The sequence below is a fragment of the Rhinichthys klamathensis genome, unplaced genomic scaffold, assembly GCF_029890125.1.
Source record: "Rhinichthys klamathensis goyatoka isolate OS25496 unplaced genomic scaffold, OSU_Roscu_1.1 h1tg000180l_1, whole genome shotgun sequence".
Classification (NCBI taxonomy): Eukaryota; Metazoa; Chordata; class Actinopteri; order Cypriniformes; family Leuciscidae; genus Rhinichthys; species Rhinichthys klamathensis.
In genome coordinates, this window is record NW_026606708.1 from 1,038,891 (window position 1) to 1,062,766 (window position 23,876).

The 23,876-nt window shown below is 41.1% G+C and overlaps 1 protein-coding gene across 2 annotated transcripts in view; it reads right to left on the reverse strand.

Annotated features, from left to right (window-relative positions):
* The window catches only part of ifrd2 (interferon-related developmental regulator 2), a 34,678-nt gene that overhangs the window by 3,941 nt on the left and 6,861 nt on the right, over positions 1–23,876 (reverse strand). For both annotated transcript variants that reach the window (XM_056260889.1, XM_056260888.1), the window contains 3 exons: positions 7,406–7,514; positions 7,196–7,330; positions 6,886–7,014 (listed from right to left, as the gene is read on the reverse strand). In XM_056260889.1, coding sequence (XP_056116864.1) covers positions 6,886–7,014; positions 7,196–7,330; positions 7,406–7,514 — 373 coding nt within the window. The remainder of the gene's footprint in view (positions 1–6,885; positions 7,015–7,195; positions 7,331–7,405; positions 7,515–23,876) is intronic.

The window sequence follows — 23,876 nt, forward strand, 5'->3', positions numbered from 1 at the left end:
GTCTTCAACTGTCCAATTTTGGTGAGCTCTTGCAAATTGTAGCCTCTTTTTTCTATTTGTAGTGGAGATGAGTGGTACCCGGTGGGGTTTCTGCTGTTGTAGCCCATTCGCCTCAAGGTTGTGCGTGTTGTGGCTTCACAAATGCTTTGCTGCATACCTCGGTTGTAACGAGTGGTTATTTCAGTCAAAGTTGCTCTTCTATCAGCTTGAATCAGTCGGCCCATTCTCCTCTGACCTCTAGCATCAACAAGGCATTTTCGCCCACAGGACTGCCGCATACTGGATGTTTTTCCCTTTTCACACCATTCTTTGTAAACCCTAGAAATGGTTGTGCGTGAAAATCCCAGTAACTGAGCAGATAGTGAAATACTCAGACCGGCCCGTCTGGCACCAACAACCATGGCACGCTCAAAATTGCTTAAATCACCTTTCTTTCCCAGTCTGACATTCAGTTTGGAGTTCAGGAGATTGTCTTGACCAGGACCACACCCCTAAATACATTGAAGCAACTGCCATGTGATTGGTTGATTAGATAATTGCATTCATGAGAAATTGAACAGGTGTTCCTAATTATCCTTTAGGTGAGTGTATATATACACTCACCGGCCACTTTATTAGGTACCCCATGCTAGTAACGGGTTGGACCCCCTTTTGCCTTCAGAACTGCCTCAATTCTTCGTGGCATAGATTCAACAAGGTGCTGGAAGCATTCCTCAGGGAGTTTGGTCCATATTGCCATGATGGCATCACACAGTTGCCGCAGATTTGTCGGCTGCACATCCATGATGCGAATCTCCCGTTCCACCACATCCCAAAGATGCTCTATTGGGTTGAGATCTGGTGACTGTGGAGGCCATTTTAGTACAGTGAACTCATTGTCATGTTCAAGAAACCAATTTGAAATGATTAGAGCTTTGTGACATGGTGGAAGTAGCCATCAGAGGATGGGTACATGGTGGCCATAAAGGGATGGACATGGTCAGAAACAATGCTCAGGTAGGCCGTGGCATTTAAACGATGCCCAATTGGCACTAAGGGGCCTAAAGTGTGCCAGGAAAACATCCCCCACACCATTACACCACCACCACCAGCCTGCACAGTGGTAACAAGGCATGATGGTTCCATGTTCTCATTCTGTTTACGCCAAATTCTGACTCTAACATCTGAATGTCTCAACAGAAATCGAGACTCATCAGACCAGGCAACATTTTTCCAGTCTTCAACTGTTCAATTTTGGTGAGCTCTTGCAAATTGTAGCCTCTTTTTCCTATTTGTAGTGGAGATGAGTGGTACCCGGTGGAGTCTTCTGCTGTTGTAGCCCATCCGCCTCAAGGTTGTGCGTGTTGTGGCTTCACAAATGCTTTGCTGCATACCTCGGTTGTAACGAGTGGTTATTTCAGTCACTGTTGCCCTTCTATCAGCTCGAACCAGTCTGGCCATTCTCCTCTGACCTCTGGCATCAACAAGGCATTTCCGCCCACAGAACTGCCGCTCACTGGATGTTTTTTCTTTTTCGGACCATTCTCTGTAAACCCTAGAGATGGTTGTGCGGGAAAATCCCAGTAGATTAGCAGTTTCTGAAATACTCAGACCAGCCCTTCTGGCACCAACAATCATGCCACGTTCAAAGTCACTCAAATCAACTTTCTTCCCCATACTGATGCTCGGTTTGAACTGCAGGAGATTGTCTTGACCATGTCTACATGCCTAAATGCACTGAGTTGCCGCCATGTGATTGGCTGCTTAGAAATTAAGTGTTAACGAGCAGTTGGACAGGTGTACCTAATAAAGTGGCCGGTGAGTGTATATATATATATATATATATATATATATTAGTGCTGGGCAAGTTAACGCGTTATTATCGCGTTAACGCATTTATTAATTAATGCCGACAATTTTTTTATCGCGCGTTAACGCAGTTTTTTTTTATTATTATTTTGAAAGTCCGTTGCTCACTGGCTCTGAATACACATAGGCCTACAGTCAAACCATGATCACAGGAGGGGTGGGATGTTGGTCAGCCAGCAAATAACCCACACAAACAAGCAGTGGAGAGGCTTTGGCAGGTTCTCTCAGGTGAACAGAAAGGGAGACAGCGCTCCGCGAGTGAATGACAGGCGCTCTATAGATAGTAACCATGGCACCGGCTTCTGTGCGCTACGCAGCTGTAGCCTTCTTAACTTAAATTAAAATTATACATAACTTTACCTGATAGGCCTGCGTTTAGTTTAGCGGGGATGCTCTGCCATGTGAATTCCCTCCTGTTGATGTCCTGATAACTATTTAGATTCTGGAAACTCACAAACAGCGAGCCGAGGATCACTCTCTCTTCCAATGATTTGTGCTGCGCGTCGTGTACAAAAAGTTAGACAATTCCACTTCGGCAACGCGCGGGCGCGAGCGTGAGGCGGGCATGACCGCAACAGTTTCACAGGAACGCACCCGCTTGTCGCTGCACCTGTGCTCGACCACTTCACCTCACTCTAGGCTGATTTATACTTCTGCGTCGGACCTACGCCGGAGCCTCTACGCTATAGACTACGCGTTGGTTTTCATTTATATATCTGCGTCGTTGTCCGCGTTGACGCGCAATTACACATGCAGAGGGAGAGTGAAACCCGGGGAGCGGTTCTAGCAATCACAGCGCTTGGAGAGATGCACGTCAGGGTACGCGCGCTACACAGCTACGGCGTGAGTTCGACGCAGAAGTATAAATTGGCTTTACCTCTGTTTAATGTAATCTTACGTGGGAAACCATGGCATGCCATGACCAAACCTAAGCTGCTATCAGAGAAGTAACGTTGGTCGACTTATTTCTGTAGTAGTGATCATGACCCTTTGACTACATAGACTGTTTCTGCTGCTCCCTGATACAAGATACCTGTTCAGAAAAAACAACAACAAGAAAACTGGACTCTTTTAACAAGCTAGATAAAAGGTAATGCCCTGGCAGTGGCAAATAGCTTTGTTTAAATATTTGATTTGATTACATTAATGTTTAAGTTGAGATTTACATGAAATATTTTATTGATACTGTGTAAAGGGAATACTGCTGGTATAAAAGCACCTTATTTGTTTAAAGTTTTTGCAAACCACATGTTATTGCACTTTTGTAGCAGTACATTTAAATCAAAAGTGCGCAATACACTACTTTAGAATTCATTATTCAATTTTGCGCATAACAATGCGATTAATCGCGATTAATCGCAAGAAAATCATGCGATTAATCGCGATAAAATTTTTTAATCGTTGCCCAGCACTAATATATATATATATATATATATATATATATATATATATATGGAAATGATACGTAAATTATCCATATATATATATTAGTGCTGGGCAACGATTAAAAATTTGTAATCGCGATTAATCGCATGATTTTCTTGCGATTAATCGCATTGTTACGCGCAAAATTGAATAATGAATTCTAAAGTAGTGTATTGCGCACTTTCGATTTAAATCTACTGCTACAAAAGTGCAACAACATGTGGTTTGCAAAAACTTTAAACAAATAAGGTGCTTTTATACCAGCAGTATTCCCTTTACACAGTATCAATAAAATATTTATTGTAAATCTCAACTTAAACATTAATGTAATCAAATCAAATATTTAAACAAAGCTATTTGCCACTGCCAGGGTATTACCTTTTATCTAGCTTGTTAAAACGAGTCCAGTTTTCTTGTTTTCTTTTTTTCTTTTCTGAACAGGTATCTTGTATCAGGGAGCAGCAGAAGCAGTCTATGTAGTCAAAGGGTCATGATCACTACTACAGATATAAGTCGACCAACGTTACTTCTCTGATAGCAGCTTAGGTTTGGTCATGGCATGCCATGGTTTCCCACGTAAAAGAGTACATTAAACAGAGGTAAAGCCCAATTTATACTTCTGCGTCGAACTCACGCCGTAGCTGTGTAGCGCGCGTACCCTGACGTGCATCTCTCCAAAAATGTAACGTCAATTCTACGCGTACCGCAAGCGCTGTGATTGCTAGAACCGCTCCCCGGGTTTCACACTCTCCCTCTGCATGTGTAATTGCGCATCAACGCGGACAACGACGCAGATATATAAATGAAAACCAACGCGTAGTCTATAGCGTAGAGGCTCCGGTGTAGGTCCGACACAGAAGTATAAATCAGCCTAGAGTGAGGTGAAGTGGTCGAGCACAGGTGCAGCGACAAGCGGGTGCGTTCCTGTGAAACTGTTGCGGTCATGCTCGCCTCACGCACGCGCCCGCGCGTTGCCGAAGTTGAATTGTCTAACTTTTTGTACACGACGCGCAGCGTTGCTCCGATTGCTCATTGGAAGAGACTGATCCTCGGCTCACTGTTTGTGAGTTTCCAGAATCTAAATAGTTATCAGGACATCAACAGGAGGGAATTCACATGGCAGAGCATCCCCGCTAAACTAAACGCAGGCCTATCAGGTAAAGTTAGGGCCCTTACATAGTCAACGCATCGGTACGCATACGCGTGCGCAAGGCTACACATCGCTACGCTTCAGCCGCCATTATGCGTCGATGCGTAGCCAAATGTGTCATCCTAGTTTTTGATACACGACGCGCCGATGCACACAATTCTATGCGTTGTCGGTGGGGGCGACATTGCAAGTAATGTACATAAAAAGGTATATTATTATGTTTACAGAAGAAGAAGATTTGAATACAATGGCGGGCGAAGAGGAAAAGTTATGCGAGCTTGTTCGTATACATACTTTGTTGCCGCCGATGTAAAATCAGCAATATGCACTCCTCTTCAGTTGCCATTTTGATCTGAATATCACGTGACCCGACTCTAGTACCCCCTGTTGCGCGATCGGTGTATTGCATTTCACGCATCGCCGGTGACGCTTGCGTCTGCTTGCGTACTATGAAAAGGAGCGTGTAGCTCGCGTTCCTTGCTCGCGTTGACTATGTAACGGCCCTTATGTATAATTTTTAGAGATGCACCGATTACAATTTTCTAGGCCGATCCCGATTCCGATTTTTCCTTGAGTTTGACCTGCCGATACCGATTTTAGCCGATTGGGATTTCATTTTTTCATACCACTTTACAGCACACACAAATATTTATTTTCTATCTTCTCTTTAATAGAACATTTTGGATAGAACATTTTTTTTGAACAGATAATCCTGGTGTGGGAAATTCACACACATCTAAAGTGCAGTGTTATGGAAGAACCATTTCCTTTTCACATCCAATATCCAACTAAAACAATTTGATATTTAGCAAACTAAACTTCTTTATGAAAACAGGTAATGACAATAAAATAATATATAAATAACAAATAAAAATAAAATAAATATTGCCTTGCAGTATAAAGATATTTCTCTCTCTCACACACACACACACAGGCCTATTGCAATCACTTGTACATCAATGGCAAGTTATATTTCTCAAACAGTTCTTCTCTCATCTGACACATGTCCAGCCAAGCTAAACAGGACAAGTGGGGCATGTGCAGGGAAACGATTGGGAAATAATAAAAACAAGTTTAAATGGGTACATTTTCTATAAATATTTTTGTCTCTTCATTTTCTTTCTGACATAGCCAGCCTACTTCAGTTCTTGTTAAAACACACCAGACATGCAAATTCTGTGCATTTTGGGCACTTTTTGGATGAAATCATATTTATTTTGTCCATCAAAAGTGTGCTTTCACTTAAATTGAGCGCAGCACAAATGGACTCGATCGGCGCCGAAACCCGCGCTTCACTGTTGCTCACGCGACGCCCCTGCTCGACGCTCACGCGCTGCTCCTGCTCCCGGTGTGAATGCACTCATTGATTAACATGCACGCCAAACAAAAAAACTAAAAAAACGCGCTGCTCCCGCTTGCGGTGTGAAACGCCCGTAATTCATGAGGTTTCCTACATGTGCGCGTTTCGTGTGCACGTGTAATGCTGATGATGTTGCGCGATGTTAATCATGCGGCGCCCGAGTGCATTTGACCGGCATAAAATCGGATTATGTCAGACTGACCGGCCGGTCGGCGATCATGGCCGATCACGTGAAAATCGGCCGATTCCGGTCACCAGCCGATCAATCGGTGCATCTCTAATAATTTTAATTTAAGTTAAAAAGGCTACAGCTGCGTAGCGCACAGTAGCCGTTGCCATGGTTACTATCCATAGAGCGCCTGTCATTCACTCGCGGAGCGCTGTCTCCCTTTCTGTTCACCTGAGAGAACCTGCCAAAGCCTCTCCACTGCTTGTTTGGGTGGGTTGTTTGCTGGCTGACCAACATCCCATCCCTCCTGTGATCATGGTTTGATCATGGTGTATTCAGAGCCAGTGAGCAACGGACTTTCAAAATAATAATAATTTAAAAAAACTGCGTTAACGCGCGATAAATTGTCGGCATTAATTAATAAATGCGTTAACGCGATAACGCGTTAACTTGCCCAGCACTAATATATATATATATATATATATATGGAAATGACACGTAAATTATCCTTATCTAGTGAAACAAACAACTGGAAAAGTCATGTAAAATCAATGGTTAAAAAGAGGGGGGATCGCTGAAAAAGATTCAGCTTTTCTGGAATTCTTAAACTTGCAAATTTTAATTATTATTTTAACAGAATATTTTTTAATTATTATGTACCAGATGAAAACTATTAACCTATATGCAGGGGTCTTCAAATATTATTCTAGACAATGGGGAGGCATTGGAGTCAAAACTGTTAAGAACTGCTGCTAGAGAGCACTATAAAACAATGATTTTCTCATTTGTTTTTTATGTGTATAGATTAAAAGATCAAACTTGGATTTTAAGAAACCATTTAAACAAATATTAATCGGAATAAAATCTAGATTTTTCTCCAGTACTACATAGTGTTATGTATGCCAACAGTGAGTTGCAATTGGTCCTCCTCACTTGTAGGTGGTGTCTGACTCCAGACTCGAGCACCTCCTTAAAGGCATCATAAATCCTGTGGCGCATCCAGCCATCAATGTAGATGGCCTCAATCCCAAACTGGATCTTCTCCTCTGTGAAATCTTCATTCTGAAAATGGAAGGGAATGATTGGTCTGGTGTATGTACATTTTTAAACCATAATCATCTATGACAGTCCTGGATCAACACGGATAATTAGCACAGTATGCAATGTAGCTATAAAATATCTGAATGTAATTAACTGACGTTATTTAAAAATAAAAAAGCCTCAGTTGCAGTTCTCCTTTCACCTCAATGTAGTGCAGCACCTCTCTGAAGATTGAGCGCTGTTTCCTGCGGTCGTTTTTAGCACGATGTTTGTTTCCATCAGTCGCTAGACTCTTTAGACTGTCACACAATGCATCGCAGTCCTCGTACTCGAACTCCTGAGGCACAACACATATTATATACGCTCCCATCATCCTGACACTCAAACCTATTCAACACTACACAATACACACCTGATCGATGTCACGGCCCAGTTCATACAGCAGAGCAATGGTCTCTCCCACAGCGATCCTGAAGTCCACATCACTGCTTTCTAAACACGCATGCAGACGTGGCAAGTGGCTGAAATACAAACAAAGAGAAAGATTATATTACAGACAAATAGGACTATCTGTACTCTTATCTGGGTGAATAAAAAGCCATGTGACAACACCTAGATAAAGCATTACCTAAAAAACATTGGATATGTAAGCCCGTCTAGATTTGCCCTATGTCAGCATCCGATAGAGCAGGTGAAGGTCTCTGCGCGTTACTGAAGTAATTTAATTTCCTTTTGAGCTTTTATCACAACCTCGAATTTAGGTTAGATTGCCAATTGGTTATTGGTCAATTATATAATAGTTTAGCAATACATTTGATTGTTTTGTTTAGCTCTTTACTTTATATTTTACCCGTTCATTAATGTCGCTCAGAGAGTCTCGCTCCGGCCGTATTTATACGCGGACCTCATGATCACAAACTCGCCAGTCACACTTGCTATTGTTAAAAAGTACCCATGTAGCCTCCTACAGTCGGCCATATAACAACTTAGTTAAAGCCCGAACAATAGCCAGAGGTTATGACTAGTACATTAAGATAATGCAGCTTTAACACTTGCTATTACCTTAAAAGTATTTTTAACTAGTCCCATATTTGCGACTGCATAACAACTTAGTCAAGCAGTTAGTCAGGAATCTAGAATCCCACCAGATGTGCCTCACACTCCATCTGAACTGGGATCTAGTATGCACTTAACCCTGGACGCAGATAAGACTTCACTTAATCTACCGTAAAACTTCAAAAAGTAGCCCGGGCTTTTATTTTCCCAAATCGTCGAACTGCACCGGCTTGTATTTGAGACAGGCGTCTATATGAGACAGGCCTTTATAATTTAGTATTGAGATTTGAGATGTTGTTCATTGAGTGTATAGGCCTGTCTCTAAACTCTAAAAATCTCCAAATGCTCCACGTGAAACTGCGGTCTTACGACCTTTTACTATCGTGTGAATTGATTTTGATTAATCTGCGCGAGGGAGAGAGAGCAAGACAGCGCTCGTGTTGTTTGAAGACGTGAGAGTGCGCGCGCGCAGCCGGGGCGCTCTCTCTGCTCGTGCGCCCTGTCAAGCGCAGCAGTCAGTCTATTCTACATCACTCACCGATCAAAAAAGGCTTTGGAGTGACAACAATTTGCTTTGGCGGCCGCCAAAAAGCGGACGGTCTGACGGGTTTAGAGGATTAAATACAACCCGAAACTAAAAAACAGACCCGGCCTCTATTTGAGACCGGCCTTTATTTACCCAAACCTGCAGCCACACCAGGCGTGTAAAAGAGACAGGCGTCTATTTGGGACTCGGCTATTATTTGAAGTTTTACGGTACTTGAAAAAATAATTTCAGAGTAATTCAAATTATTATGTCAGGTAAATGTATCATGCCAATTTCATAATCAGTTCGAAGATAATAAATACAAGACATCAAATGCTCTGGAATAAAGAGAGAAGATGCGAACCTGACATTATAAAATACATGATGCGGAGTGCCTGCATACATTCCACATTAAGGGCTAATTTGAGTTACAAATCACCCTAAACCTCTTGTTGCATTTCTTTATATAGACAAACTTCTTTCACATGGAAACATTTGCTAACAATGGGAATTTGCATTCAGTTCACACCATTTGGGAGCAGAATGCCGTTTGCCTGGAAAACACACCCTCCTCTGTGTGCAAGTTATCATCAATATGCTGTTAAAAAAAAAAAGTAAGTTTACTGTACTGCCCTCCACGGTCACAGTGTGTATCAGTGCAATGCCAGTCACAAAAAGTTACATTTTGACTGTGCTCTCTACAGATGATCATGTACTTTTCTTTTGTATAAGCTGTTTTTGATTGTGGTATACAGCAAAAATTTCAAGTCAAATTTTTTTTTTGTCTGAAGGATTATATTCCTCAATTGCACATAACATGATTTCCATTACACGAGAGTAGATGTTAAAACTTCTTGCTGATTTGTACTCGGCTTTCGCCAAGATAAGCACAAACTAAGACGTAGCTTTACAGTAACCTATGCTTCGCCATCCATTTACGCTTCTTTCCATATGGTGATCTGTATCTCCTTCTGTCCGGCGTTAAGGGCTGCAGTGTACTTGGCGCGTCAGCACACACAACGGCTGCAACTACAGTGTGGTCTCCCCAGCGGACCAGCACGACAACCGTCTGGATTGAGCCGAGTAGGGGACATCTCTAGGGTCTTCCAAGTGGGCACCTTCCGTCCTCTGTTTCGTCGACTAGCCCACGACACCTGTCACGACACAGAGTCGATAGTGACTCTGGCGTCCCAGAGTCGAACCTCCCTCCGTCCCCCACTCAACTCAGCCCAGCTTACTGACCTTTACATCCCTCCTGCTGCTGAGGTTGCTCCTTCCTCGTAGTTCACGTGACCTAACCACAATCTCTCCGCAACCCAACCATACACGCCAACCCGTTTGACTAAGGCTGTCGAGCCCCACTGTCTTCGTTAAAGTATGTTCAGTGGCAATGGTTCCGTATGGCATACTACCTACCGCAAAACACAATCTCTGCCCAAACACCAACCCTCATTCACGCAATATACACCGGAATGTAATAACTGTAATTACTATGCAAACTATACAAATAAACCAACAGACTCTTCGAGTTTTTCAAGAATTCTACGAAACCGTAGCGTGGCGGCCTGTACACAGCCAGCCAGAATCTTTCCGTCTCAACCACAGCCAGTTGCTGCTCCTTTCTGCTGCTTTAGATAAGTTCTTTACTGTGTGACGCAACTCTTGGCCACTGAATCCGACGTCTGTGAGGAACCGGGTTGTAGAGTGTGCCACAAATCCTCAACAACCCACTTCCACTGGATAAACCTGGACTAGGGATGCCCGGTATACCGGTACTGCAAAAATACCAGTATATATTATATTTGAAACGGTACAATATCATAATTTTGTTCAATTCGGTATTTGATGCGCTGCTGTTTCGAAGTTCACCGCTAGGCGGCAGTGCGCTACCTAAACTGACGCGGGTCACACGAAACCGGCAAACGGTGACAACGGAGGAAGACGATGGATCAAACGAAGCTCATTCGAATTTCTACACGCCCGAAATTAATAAATAGAGAGAGCAGTATGACTGAAATAAGGCATTACTTTGCCTACAAAAGTAATGAGAAAAGTAAAGAAACAGATCTCAATGCACCACTCTGCAAACGGGGAGGCAACACATCAAATCTGCCGAAGCACTTGTCAGTTGCTCATCTTGACTTGTTCAAAGAGTTCAGAGATCGACAGGTTAGTCCATCATTCAACTGATTTAATTTAGACTTTTATTGAACACTGAACAGCGCACATACATAAGAGCTTATCAATTATATATGATACGGTAAACACGAAAGCTCAAATCTGCTTGCATGACACGCTAGAACCAATTCAGTTTAGGTCTCATCATTTTTGCAATTTCAAACAAACATATTAATTGAATTTGAATGAATAAAGAATAAAAAAATGTATTCTCTCTCTCTCTCTCTCTCTAGAGAGAGAGAGAGAGAGAGAGAGAGAGGGGAATAGTAGTATGAATATTAGCCTACTAATATTACAATTAAGCAACATTTGTCAACATTCATTAGGTAACCTGACCTAACAGTATTATAGCATTTATTTATCTATATCAATCAGTAATTAAATGACCTAGAAAATTAAATATACTAATACATGTTTTAGCATATTAACATTAGGTTCTTTATGCAATGCATTAATATGAACCCAAACAGTAACCAAACCAAGATGAATAAATGCAATAAATGTTGATAATTCTCTGTTGATGCATGACAGCTAATGGTTTACATGTCATTTCATTATTCTATTATTATTATTATATGTTAATCTATTATTATAGATATTAACCTATTTTAAATGTATAATTTCAAGGGGTTTTTTTTCTTTTCAAAATTTAACCTACTGTATGTTCCCTGAGTCCCTGACTGAATTATTATTATTATTATTTTACATTTTGATACCTTTTCTTTGCATATTTGGTAGTGGAGAATTTCAAGCAGTGTTTTTTTAAGTGTCACTTAAATTTTGAGGCCGTTTCTTTTTTTTAACCTGTGGTATCGATTTAGTATCGATACCGAGGTAATTAGGTTCTGGTATCGTACCGAAGCCAAAATTGTGGTATCGAGCCATCCCTACCTGGACTCTCCATCCTCGCTGTTCTGCTTCAGTGGCCAGATGAGCATACCGCAGTTTCTTCCTCTCATATGCCTCATCTACCGCATCCTCCCATGGCACTGTTAACTCTATCAGTTGAACAATGCGTGCTGATCCAGACCACAAAACAATATCTGGTCGGAGGTTAGTGGTGGCAATCTCAGGTGGAAAAATAAGCCGTTGATCAAGATCAGCCAGCATTTTCCAGTCCCTAGCAGCTTCCAGTTGTCCTGGGCGAGAATTGGTTTTAACACCTTTTCTTGGTGGTTGCTCGCCTGGGCGGAGGAATATTGTCTTCTGCGTGTAATGTTTTGCTAGAACAGGCTAGAACAGGCTAGAACAACTTATTGGTCATGTTACGCTTGCCTTCCAATGCTAAAGCCAAACATCGCAATACTTGGTCATGGCGCCAAGTAAACCGACCTTGGCTAAGAGCTACCTTACATCCTGTCAAAATGTGCCTTAATGTGGCAGGTGATGAACACAAAGGACAAGAGGGATCCTCTCCTACCCAGAGGTTTAGGTTCTGCGGTGATGGGAGAACATCATAATGTTGGCCTGATAAGGAAACTGATCCTACTCTCTTCCATTGACCAAAGGTCTTGCCAGCCCATCTTGCGTTGTACCACACTCTCCCATCTCATCCACTCTCCCTGCTTGGCCTGGGAAATGGCCTTTATACACCTCATCCTCTCCTCCTGCTTTCGCACCTCATTGACTACCAGCTTCCTCCTTTGAGCTGGGCCTGCCTTGTGCCATTTAGGAGGAGCTAAACTGAGCCCAAAACCAGGGACGTGCACAGGGGGGTTGCTCAGGTTGCCCGGGCAACTGCCCATATGCCCTTCTCACTCAAGTTGCCCTTCTCACTCAAGTTGCCCTTCCGAGAAAAAAATTAAATCGTACAATGGATGCAGAATTTCACAAAGGCCTATATTAAAAAAAAAAAAAAAAAAAAATCGCAAAGCCTCATTCACTTCCATTCGGGCACCGAAAGTGAAAGTCAGTATGAAGGGCAAACGCTGCACGCGACCATAGACTGCACGCGACCGGCGTAGGGCCACGCAAATTACTTAAGGCCACGCCTCCATCTCGTGTCATGGTCAAAGCGCCGTCAAATGTGTAGCTACAACATCCACGACAAAATGAAGCGAAAATTCACGAAAAGAGGAAGAAAAAAACCATGAGAGTGAATTGCGGGAACAACAATCAGGTAAACTTGTGTTCTCTCCTCTCTAAGTTTGATGTCAGCAAAGTTTGATGTTTTTCGGTCTTGCTAACCTAGCTGGGCAGGCAGTGCATCTCTTGCATCACTTTGTGGCTGACAAAAGTGAGAGTAAAATACAATTATTTATTACGTTTGATTTTGATAAACGACAAAGTGCAACGGTGTTTGTTTTCTGCTGCGCGGAAAGCATAACCGCGTCGCGTGTGTTGTCGTGCGTTCAAATGCGCGTGCACGAAATGAAACTCGCATTTTTCAAGCAGAAATATGTGGAGATCAGACATACTGTACAATACATGCACGTGAATGATGGCACTCCCAATCAAAGTACACATTATACTTTTAAAACAAGACACTGATTATCTAGTCTCAGTGTAGTTAAAAACTCTAAACAACTGCACTAATTATGCAAGATAGAAAGCAATGTATTGACAATTTGACATTGATTGACTATTGATTTATAGGCTATATTGAATTTAAAATGTTGATTAGCTGGACATACTGGTCAATATGGATGCACATCCCTCAGTAAATAACCATAAATCAGTAATTGCTTCAACATGCATAATATAAAATTAAAAAAATCATACTGATGCCGAAAATGCCCAGGCTGTAGAAAGAACCAAAGTTAATCCCAAAAGCCAAAGCTCAGGGTTATAATTTATTATTTTCTTCTTATTTATGTTTACGTTAATATTCACTTACTTAATAATATTCATTTATTATCTTAACATTCTATAGAAAATACTCTATTCAATAAATATTGTGTGTTTGAACCTCATTCTGTTCTATATTGTTGTACTTATTCTTTGACTGTTTTGTTTAAAGGAGGGAGGATTGTATGGGAGGGCTGAAGTGTCAGGTGTGACTGTGGCAATGGCAAATGGTTTACATAGCTCACGACATCACAGGTCAGCTAGAGGGCCCCTTAGCAGAATTTTGCTTAGGGCCCCAGGGAGGTCAGGATCGGCACTGGGTGTAGCAGTCGATTCTGTTCCTTACCGGAATTCCTGTTCCCTTTACGCAATCATACTACAAATCATGCGTAGTTGCCCAGATGAGCAAAAAGCACAATTGAATGTGCGGGAAGCCAAAAGGTTAAAAAAGGATTGTATTTTTTCCGAAATCTAAGCGTTTTTTTTTTGTTTGTTTTTTAGAAGCGAGTTTTTTCCCATCTGTCAATTCAATTCAGATTATTTATTTAAAAATAAAAAAATTATAATAATTAAAAAACAATAAACAATAATATGAGCAACTCTTTTTCTCATGTGTATTTTGGTGACATTTCACATATTGTTAATACATTTTGTATACTGTTTACAAAGTTGTATATCATAAACCTGTCATCTTTGACGTTTGCAATCTTTATAAATAATAATAAGACCATAATATGAGGCATTGCGTTTGGACATAAACACGATCAGATAAGGCAATTTGTATGGGCAAAATTCAACTGAATATATTCCTTCATATAGCCCGTGAGTTTTGGGGGTAGTGCCCTTTTTTCAGGTCAGAGCAACTGCCCCACAAAGTTCCTGTGCACGTCCCTGCCCAAAACCCCCTCTTCCATGCTGTACCTGTCCCACGATAACCCCAATTTGAAGGTCAGCCTTTGCCTCTACCACAGATTTCTTTGCTGACCACTTTCTACCAGTTTTTAACACAGGGGCCTCCCTTACACATTTGTCACGTGACTCTACTAAGGTCATTTCCAGTCTGACCTTGGCGCACTTAAACTCCTCGGTTAAAGCAGAGACTGGCAGCTGCAATATTCCTTTACTATAAAGTCCCACTCTGGGACATATACTTCCCTTAAGTTTCATTGAGAGAGACAGGTTTAAGAACAGAAAACGCAAAGTGCTGTTAGAAACTTATAACACCGTGACCGTTTGTGTCTCTGAATCGTCTGTCAGTGCAGCGCGTTTTCTCACTCGAGCATAAATTGCTGGCGGCGCCCCTGCATGTGGACATTATTGTTTTTCTCAACATAAACGTGAAACAATATACACGGATAATCATGCTGACTCGAGTGTGTGTGTGCGTTCTGTTCGATATCTGGCGCAGTCTGCTACTCTGCTTTATTAGGCGTTTTTTTTCCGCTCGCGCTGCTTGAGCTTAAATCCTTTTGTTATTTATATTTTGTTTACACATAGGCCAACTGTTTAATGTTTTCAACTAAAAGAAAACTTTAACATATATTGTAAGCTTGTTGTGTATTGCCTAATCGTAAGCTTGTTAAGAAATGGTGACAAAAACTTTTTGAAAAATGTACTTAAAAATAACGTCTTTTTCGTTAAATGTCATTGTTACGAATAAAGGTGATTACAGGAGACTGCGACTTTGGGTGTCTCTGTATTTCTTTGTGTTTCTGCCGTGGTCTACTTTCTCTTTCGCAGATGAAGCGCTGATTTGTTACGAATAAAGGTGATTACAGGAGACTGCGACTTTGGGTGTCTCTGTATTTCTTTGTGTTTCTGCCGTGGTCTACTTTCTCTTTCGCAGATGAAGCGCTGATTGGTTGTCCTGGTCACACTCATTGGCTCATCTCTGCGGCTTGTCATCAGAGAGGAGGGAAAGAGCGATCCAATCACGGGGATCATCAGGAAATGCGGGAACTATAAAGGAGCACCTGAACGCGATTGATGTGGCCAGCCTTTTGTTTTGTGAACTGCAACCGTTCGCTTAGTTCTTTGTTATGTTTGTGTTGACATTCGTTTGATTATTGAATCAGTTCGTTTATGTTAAGTTTGTCATGTGAATCAGTGTTAGTTCTGTAACCTGAACTCCTTTACTCGTTATCTGGAATTGAGTATTGATGCTTTGTTAAAACGGGATAAAGAAAAGGGTCAGGTAAGATGTCACGTGACATACATTGTGCACATGTAGCATTTTTCTTTGTTTAAACACACTAGATTTAGGGACAAGTGCCACCGTTGTATTTTTGTTTTGGTTAGTTAGAGTAGGGAAGCATACGACGTCGCGGACGTCGAAGACTTTTCTTTTCTACATTTTATTTTGGTTAGTTAGGTTAGACTAAAAACGGGTAAGAAAGATTGTTTTCTTTTTATTCATTTCTTTGAGTTGGCACTGTCCAGTTGCCCTTTTCCTTTCCCAGAATTAATATATATTTTGCTGGTATGTTTATGTTACTTTATTGATTGACAACTATTTGTTTGAAGTGTTTCTTTATAAATATATGTACTTGTGAAATACATATATTTTGTGGAGAACTCTTTTTGACCGGTTGTGGCCAGCAATAAAAACCCTTAAGTATTCTACTGCCTTTGCTTCACTCACTTCCCAGTGTTCTTTTGGTAATTATTGTCGAGGGATGATTGATGTTCCCCTTCTAACGCCCTAGACGGCTAAAATCTAAGAAGGGTCGTAACATTAATGGGGGCTCGTCCGGGATCTTAACTCTTCCTGGAAATTAATTGATATTGGATTGATTAATTAATTGTCCCGAGACACCCTTGCTATTTTTACACTGGGAATGTGGTGAGTGAATAAATAATTTTAGTAGGCTAGTAGATTTGATCAGCAGGAATAATGGCAACGTTTGATTTGGAAAGTTTTATTGAAAATCCTACTGTAGAATTGTTAGATTGCTGCAGAAAGGATGACTTGTTAGCAATCGCGAAACATTTTCAGATCATTGTGGTTCGACAGTCTCTTAAGAGGGAAATAAAATCCATTATACGTGAGCAGTTAGTAGAGAGGAATGTGCTTGTGGTACCAGACAAAGGGGATATAGTAGAGTGTGATGTGGATATTGAAACGTCGAGGGGCGATGAGTTTACGCCTGTAACAGGGGAAGGAATTAGAACGGGGTTACCTCAATTTGAACCGTTCTCTCCTACTTCTATAAATTCAAAGGGAGACGCGAGACTGAAAGTTCGTCTGGCTCGATTGCAGCTGGAAGCACAAGAGAAAGTGCAGAATCGTCAGGGTGAGTTGGATTTGCGATTACAGATTCGCAAGTTTGAAATTGAGGCAGAGAAACAGATAAAAATGCGAGAGTTGGAGCTCGAGGCAATGAAAATTGTGGGGAGCTCTGCTGCGCAACTGCATCCACCTCGAGATATCAACGTTCCTCCTGTTCATACTCCACCGTTGGCAACCGTGTCCTCTGTTCATACTCAACCACTAGTGTCATCAGCTTCTCCATTGTTAGCAGCTGGGTCATTCGATGTCAGTAAGCATATTACGCTAGTTCCACATTTTAGAGAGACCGAGGTGGACTCATATTTCAATGCTTTTGAGCGTATTGCTCTATCACTCGGTTGGCCGAGAGAGGTTTGGGCTATTCTTTTGCAGTGCAGGTTGATAGGAAAGGCGCAAGAAGTCTTTTCTACTCTTTCTTTGGAGGATGGTTTAAAGTATGAGACTGTGAAATCGGCAATATTACGTGCGTATGAGCTAGTCCCAGAGGCATACAGACAAAAGTTTCGAAGCCATAAAAAGAATTCTAACCAGACTTTTGTAGAATTCGCAAGGGATAAGAGTATTCTGTTTGACAGATGGAGTAATGTAAGCCAAGCTGATAACTTCGTTTCGTTGAGAGAATTAATTCTGTTGGAGGAATTTAAATCATGTCTTTCTGAACGTGTGGTGGTGTACTTAAATGAACAAAAAGTTGATTCACTGTCTCGTGCTGCGGTCTTGGCAGATGAATTTGTACTCACGCATAAGACAGCTTTTTCAGTGACACGCGCTGAAAAGAGCGTGACCGACACCCCTCCACTTAATCAGAATGTCCGAGTAAAGACGGGAACTTCACAATCAAAGGAGATGAGAGAATGTTTTTACTGCCATAAGCAGGGACATTTGATTGCGGACTGTGTTGTGTTGAAACGAAAGCAGCAGGTGCAGCCTCTTAAAAGTGTCGCGTTACTCAAGACAGTGCAATCATCTGAATTGTCAAATGGTACTGAGATTCCTGATGTGAATTATAAACCGTTTGTGATGACAGGTTTTGTTTCATTGTCTGGAAGAGTGGAAGATCAGAAAGAAGTTCATATTCTTCGAGATACAGGGGCTATGCAGTCACTTATGGTATGTAAGGTGTTACCTTTTTCTGAGGAATCATACTGCGGCTCGAATATTCTAGTTCGTGGTATTGAAATGCAAATTGTACCAGTTCCTTTGCATCGTGTGTACTTAAATAGTTCACTAGTTTCAGGATTTGTAAAGGTTGGTATTCGTGATTCACTGCCCGTGAAAGGAATAACCTTTATTTTAGGAAATGATTTGGCCGGAGGCCAAGTCATGCCCGTGCCAGAGGTGACTGATGTTCCATATGTGTGTGCGATTTCTGACGATGTGGCTAATCTGTATCCTGACGTATTTTCTGCTTGTGCTGTTACACGCGCTCAGTTAGCGAAAGCAGATCAAGTTGCTTTAGCTGACTCGTTGACGGGTCAGATGTTAACTGATGACATGTTAGATTTTGAGTCTGAAACGAAAGTAAAAGGGAAATGCTTACAAAACGCTAATATGAAAAAGGAAAGTGAAAGTGTTTCAGAAGGTGTTCTGGGGAACGCAAATTCGTTGGATTTGCCTATCACTCGTTCTCAGATTATTGCAGCACAAAAAGAAGATCCATCGTTGCGTAAATGTTTTTCGACTGTTCTAAGTTTCGAAGCTACTAAGAAAAGACATACTGCATATTTTGTGGATGATGGATTATTGATGCGAAAGTGGTGTTCTAGAATCAATGACGTTTTGGACTGGAATGTTGTATATCAGGTGGTGGTTCCAGTTACATTTCGTACTCAGGTATTATGTTTGGCTCATGAACATGTGTTATCTGGACACTTAGGGATCACTAAGACTTACGATCGTGTTCTGCACCATTTCTTTTGGCCGGGTTTGAAGCGTGATGTTTCTAAGTTCTGTCGTACTTGTCACACCTGCCAAATAATGGGAAAACCGAACCAGATAATTTTTCCCGCTCCACTATCTCCTATCCCAGTTGTGGGTGAAGCATTTGAGGAAGTGCTGCTAGATTGTGTTGGTCCTTTGCCGAAGACAAAATCAGGTAACCAATACTTGTGCACTATTATGTGTAGAGCGACACGTTTTCCAGAAGCGATACCGCTACGAAAAATAACCGCTCCTGTTATTCTGAAAACGCTGATAAAATTCTTTTCTACATTTGGTCTTCCTAAGGTGATTCAGACAGACCAAGGAACGAATTTTTTGTCACGCATTTTTGCTCAGACTCTTAAATCTTTATCTATAGAACATAGAGTCTCAAGTGCATACCATCCTGAGAGTCAAGGTGTAATTGAGAGATTTCACCAGACCTTAAAAGCGATGCTTCGAAAATACTGTATGGAAACAGAGAAGGAATGGGACGAGGGAATTCCCTTGGTGTTGTTTGCCATACGTGAAACAGTGCAAGAGTCACTCGGTTTTAGCTCAGCCGAGTTGGTTTTTGGGCATACTGTTCGTGGTCCATTAAAGGTTCTGAAAGATAAGATGTTGGAGACTAATTCAGAGTCTAAAGTAAATATTTTGGACTATGTCAGTCGATTCAGAAAAAGACTTCATGACGCTTGCGATCTTGCTCAGAAAGCTTTGAAAAGTACTCAGAGTGAGATGAAAAGTCGTTACGACAGTAAGGCAGTTGTACGTTCTTTCAAGACTGGTGACCGTGTATTGGTGCTCTTACCTATTCAAGGGTCTGCCTTGTCGGCTCGATTTACTGGTCCCTATGAAGTGGTCAGAAAACTTAGTGAGACAAACTATGTTATACGAACCCCAGAGAGAAGACGTAAAACGCGTGTTTGTCATATTAATATGCTCAAAGAGTATTTTGATCGAGAGCAAGTGCGATGTGATCCTGAAAAAAAAGTTGTAGAAACTGCACCTGTTATGATAATGACGGAATTTATGTCTGTTGGAGAGAGTGAAGCTGACTCCGATGAAGATGGATTAGTGCTGAGAAATACTCCTCAACAGTGCAATAAGTTGGAAAATTCCGCTATTCTAACTAACTTGTCTTCTCGTTTTTCTCATCTACCTGATGAACAGCGACAAGATGTGGTGGATTTGATCACTGTTTTTCCAACTTTATTTTCGGATGTTCCGACTCAGACCAATGTGTTGCGACATGATATTGAGGTTAGTGGTGCAAGACCGATAAAACAACATGCTTATCGACTTAATACAATTAAGAGATCTGTTATGAAGGAGGAGACTGAGTATCTGTTGGAAAACGGATTGGCTCGACATAGCTGCAGTCCATGGAGTTCTCCATGCATTTTGGTAAACAAACCTGACGGTTCGTTTCGCTTTTGTACGGACTACCGCAAAGTGAATGCCGTGACAGTACCTGATTCTTATCCTCTTCCCAGGATGGAAGATTGTGTGGATAATATAGGTTCTGCCAATTTTGTTAGTAAACTGGATTTACTTAAGGGATACTGGCAAGTACCATTAACATCGCGTGCATCTGACATCTCTGCGTTCGTAACCCCTGACTGTTTTCTACAGTATAATGTTATGGCTTTCGGGTTGCGAAACGCACCTGCTACGTTTCAAAGGTTGATCCAGATTGTTCTAGCTGGTGTCCCCAACTGTAACGCATATCTGGATGATTTGGTAATTTTCTCTAAGAACTGGACAGAACACATGTCCTTACTTCACACAGTGTTTGAGAGGTTGGAGAACGCTTCATTGACTCTTAACTTGGCGAAGTGTGTGTTTGGTCAAGCCAGTGTTACATATCTGGGTAAACAGGTGGGACAGGGACAAGTGAAACCTATTGAAACGAAAGTTGTAGCCATTACGGAATTTCCAGTACCTAAGACACGTCGAGAGTTAAGACGATTTTTGGGTATGGCCGGGTACTATCGCAACTTTTGTAAGAATTTCTCTACGGTAGTGACCCCTCTTACTAATCTTCTTAGTCCAAAACGAGATTTTGTGTGGACTAATGAATGCCAGATTGCATTCGAGAGTGCTAAGGCTTTATTGTTTAGCACTCCAATTTTGGCAGCTCCGAACTTTGATCGTCCTTTTAAATTGGAAGTTGATGCGAGCGCGGTTGGTGCGGGAGCAGTGTTACTTCAAGAGGGCGGGGATGGCGTGGATCATCCCGTGTGTTTTTTCTCTCGTAAGTTTAATCGACATCAAGGAAATTATTCTACGGTGGAGAAGGAAACTTTGGCGTTGTTGTTTGCCCTGCAATTTTTTGAGGTTTATCTAGGCTCTTCCAATCTGCCTACGGTTGTGTATACGGATCATAACCCCCTTGTTTTTCTTTCTCGGATGTACAATGCGAATCAACGTTTGATGCGTTGGGCTCTGTTTGTACAGAGTTATCATCTTGAAATGCATCACAAGAAAGGATCTGAGAATGTCCTGGCGGATGCTCTTTCCAGAGTTTGAGAAAACTTATGACGGGTGAGTTATGATCTTATTTTGTGAAAGATATTAATTTTAACAAACGGTAGACGTTTGTTTTTGATTGTGGGGGTGTTACGAATAAAGGTGATTACAGGAGACTGCGACTTTGGGTGTCTCTGTATTTCTTTGTGTTTCTGCCGTGGTCTACTTTCTCTTTCGCAGATGAAGCGCTGATTGGTTGTCCTGGTCACACTCATTGGCTCATCTCTGCGGCTTGTCATCAGAGAGGAGGGAAAGAGCGATCCAATCACGGGGATCATCAGGAAATGCGGGAACTATAAAGGAGCACCTGAACGCGATTGATGTGGCCAGCCTTTTGTTTTGTGAACTGCAACCGTTCGCTTAGTTCTTTGTTATGTTTGTGTTGACATTCGTTTGATTATTGAATCAGTTCGTTTATGTTAAGTTTGTCATGTGAATCAGTGTTAGTTCTGTAACCTGAACTCCTTTACTCGTTATCTGGAATTGAGTATTGATGCTTTGTTAAAACGGGATAAAGAAAAGGGTCAGGTAAGATGTCACGTGACATACATTGTGCACATGTAGCATTTTTCTTTGTTTAAACACACTAGATTTAGGGACAAGTGCCACCGTTGTATTTTTGTTTTGGTTAGTTAGAGTAGGGAAGCATACGACGTCGCGGACGTCGAAGACTTTTCTTTTCTACATTTTATTTTGGTTAGTTAGGTTAGACTAAAAACGGGTAAGAAAGATTGTTTTCTTTTTATTCATTTCTTTGAGTTGGCACTGTCCAGTTGCCCTTTTCCTTTCCCAGAATTAATATATATTTTGCTGGTATGTTTATGTTACTTTATTGATTGACAACTATTTGTTTGAAGTGTTTCTTTATAAATATATGTACTTGTGAAATACATATATTTTGTGGAGAACTCTTTTTGACCGGTTGTGGCCAGCAATAAAAACCCTTAAGTATTCTACTGCCTTTGCTTCACTCACTTCCCAGTGTTCTTTTGGTAATTATTGTCGAGGGATGATTGATGTTCCCCTTCTAACGCCCTAGACGGCTAAAATCTAAGAAGGGTCGTAACAGTCATTTAAATAGGCTAAACGAATATTCGATTTCTATGAGCCCGAATATTCGAATGCATTATTTTTGAAAAATGCCCATCCCTAATTTTAATAGATAGGCCTATATTTACAATTATATCAAACAGAAACAAAGCACAAACATTTGCATGACCAGCAGCAACAGCAGGACATTTGCAAAATTATTTATTTACCCCCAACTCACTTTGCAAAACACAGTCCTTGCTCCCCTCGTCTTCCCAACCATTTCCTGCATAAACTTTTTTTTTTTTTCGCTACAAATCAGTGCACAGACAATTTGTAGGCTATCATTTTTAATAACAAATTCAGTGTCGCGCGAGAACTCCGGTCTCACGCACGCGTGATCTTCCGTTATTTCCTATCACTTCTCGCGTTTGTTTGGTTGTGAAACGTAGTTTGCGGACCAGGCAGAAGTTGTCGGTGATTCTTTCTTTTGTAAAGTCATGCAGCGTGAAACCTCCTGTCGCCGATCCATCGTGCAGTGTGAACACAGCAGCAACTGAATGTTACTCCAGATTAGTGTTGTCGTGCTAGAATTTCTAACTTCGATACGATACCTTGAAAAATATCGATATTCGATACCATTTTCGATACCACGGAGAAAAAACTGCCACAATATTAAGGGGGTATTTTTTTTTATTTAAAGCTAAATATAACAAGTCTAGAACATGACAATGAGGTATATTTTACATGAGCAAAAATGTCCTGAGTTCTATTTGTTTATATTTTTTAATTGGACCAGAGCTAACATGATGTACTTTTATTACCTACTGTTATTTAAGATTAAAATATACTGTAACAAAAAAGCACTTAACAGTATCAAATTGGAGGATAGAGAGTCAGTAATGTATAATAATAAGATTAAACATTCAATTTTCAGTTAAAGGCATGTCATTATTGAATTCAGAGATGCCATTGTCTAGCTGTTTAGTTTAATTAATATCTGTGTAATCAAATTGATGATAATCGCTAATGAAGGAAAATTGCAGAATTAAATAATATTTTTTGAATAAAGTTAAATAGGCACCAGTTAATTTACATTTGACCACAGTTACAATATTTACTTGTCTAAGATTCCTCAGTCAGATTATGTTAACTTTAAGAATTAAAACGAGACAACACAGACTCTTATCAACAACAATACTAGGCCATCTTGGTTAATGTTTCAGAAAAGTTCAAATGAGAAGAGTTACAGTGGGGTTTTTTAGCAGTGGGGGCAGGTCTGTCCAAACAACAAACACCCCTGATGCTGAGCATTTGCTGCTAAATAGTAGCCTACCCCTGGAGCCTGTTCCTTAAGTCTGTTTTCACCAATACAATAATTTTAAAAAATGAGTGATGTGAGGGATTATTGATAGTCAAACAATCTGTTGGCCACAATCCAAAGCAGGTCTAAAATCTTAGCTGAAGTAATATTAAACGCGTTAATAATGTATCTGTAAGACTGGAAAAACTATTCTCCGACATGCCCGCTCGCGGTGTGTAGCTCGTGTCCGCGCTATTCTCCGA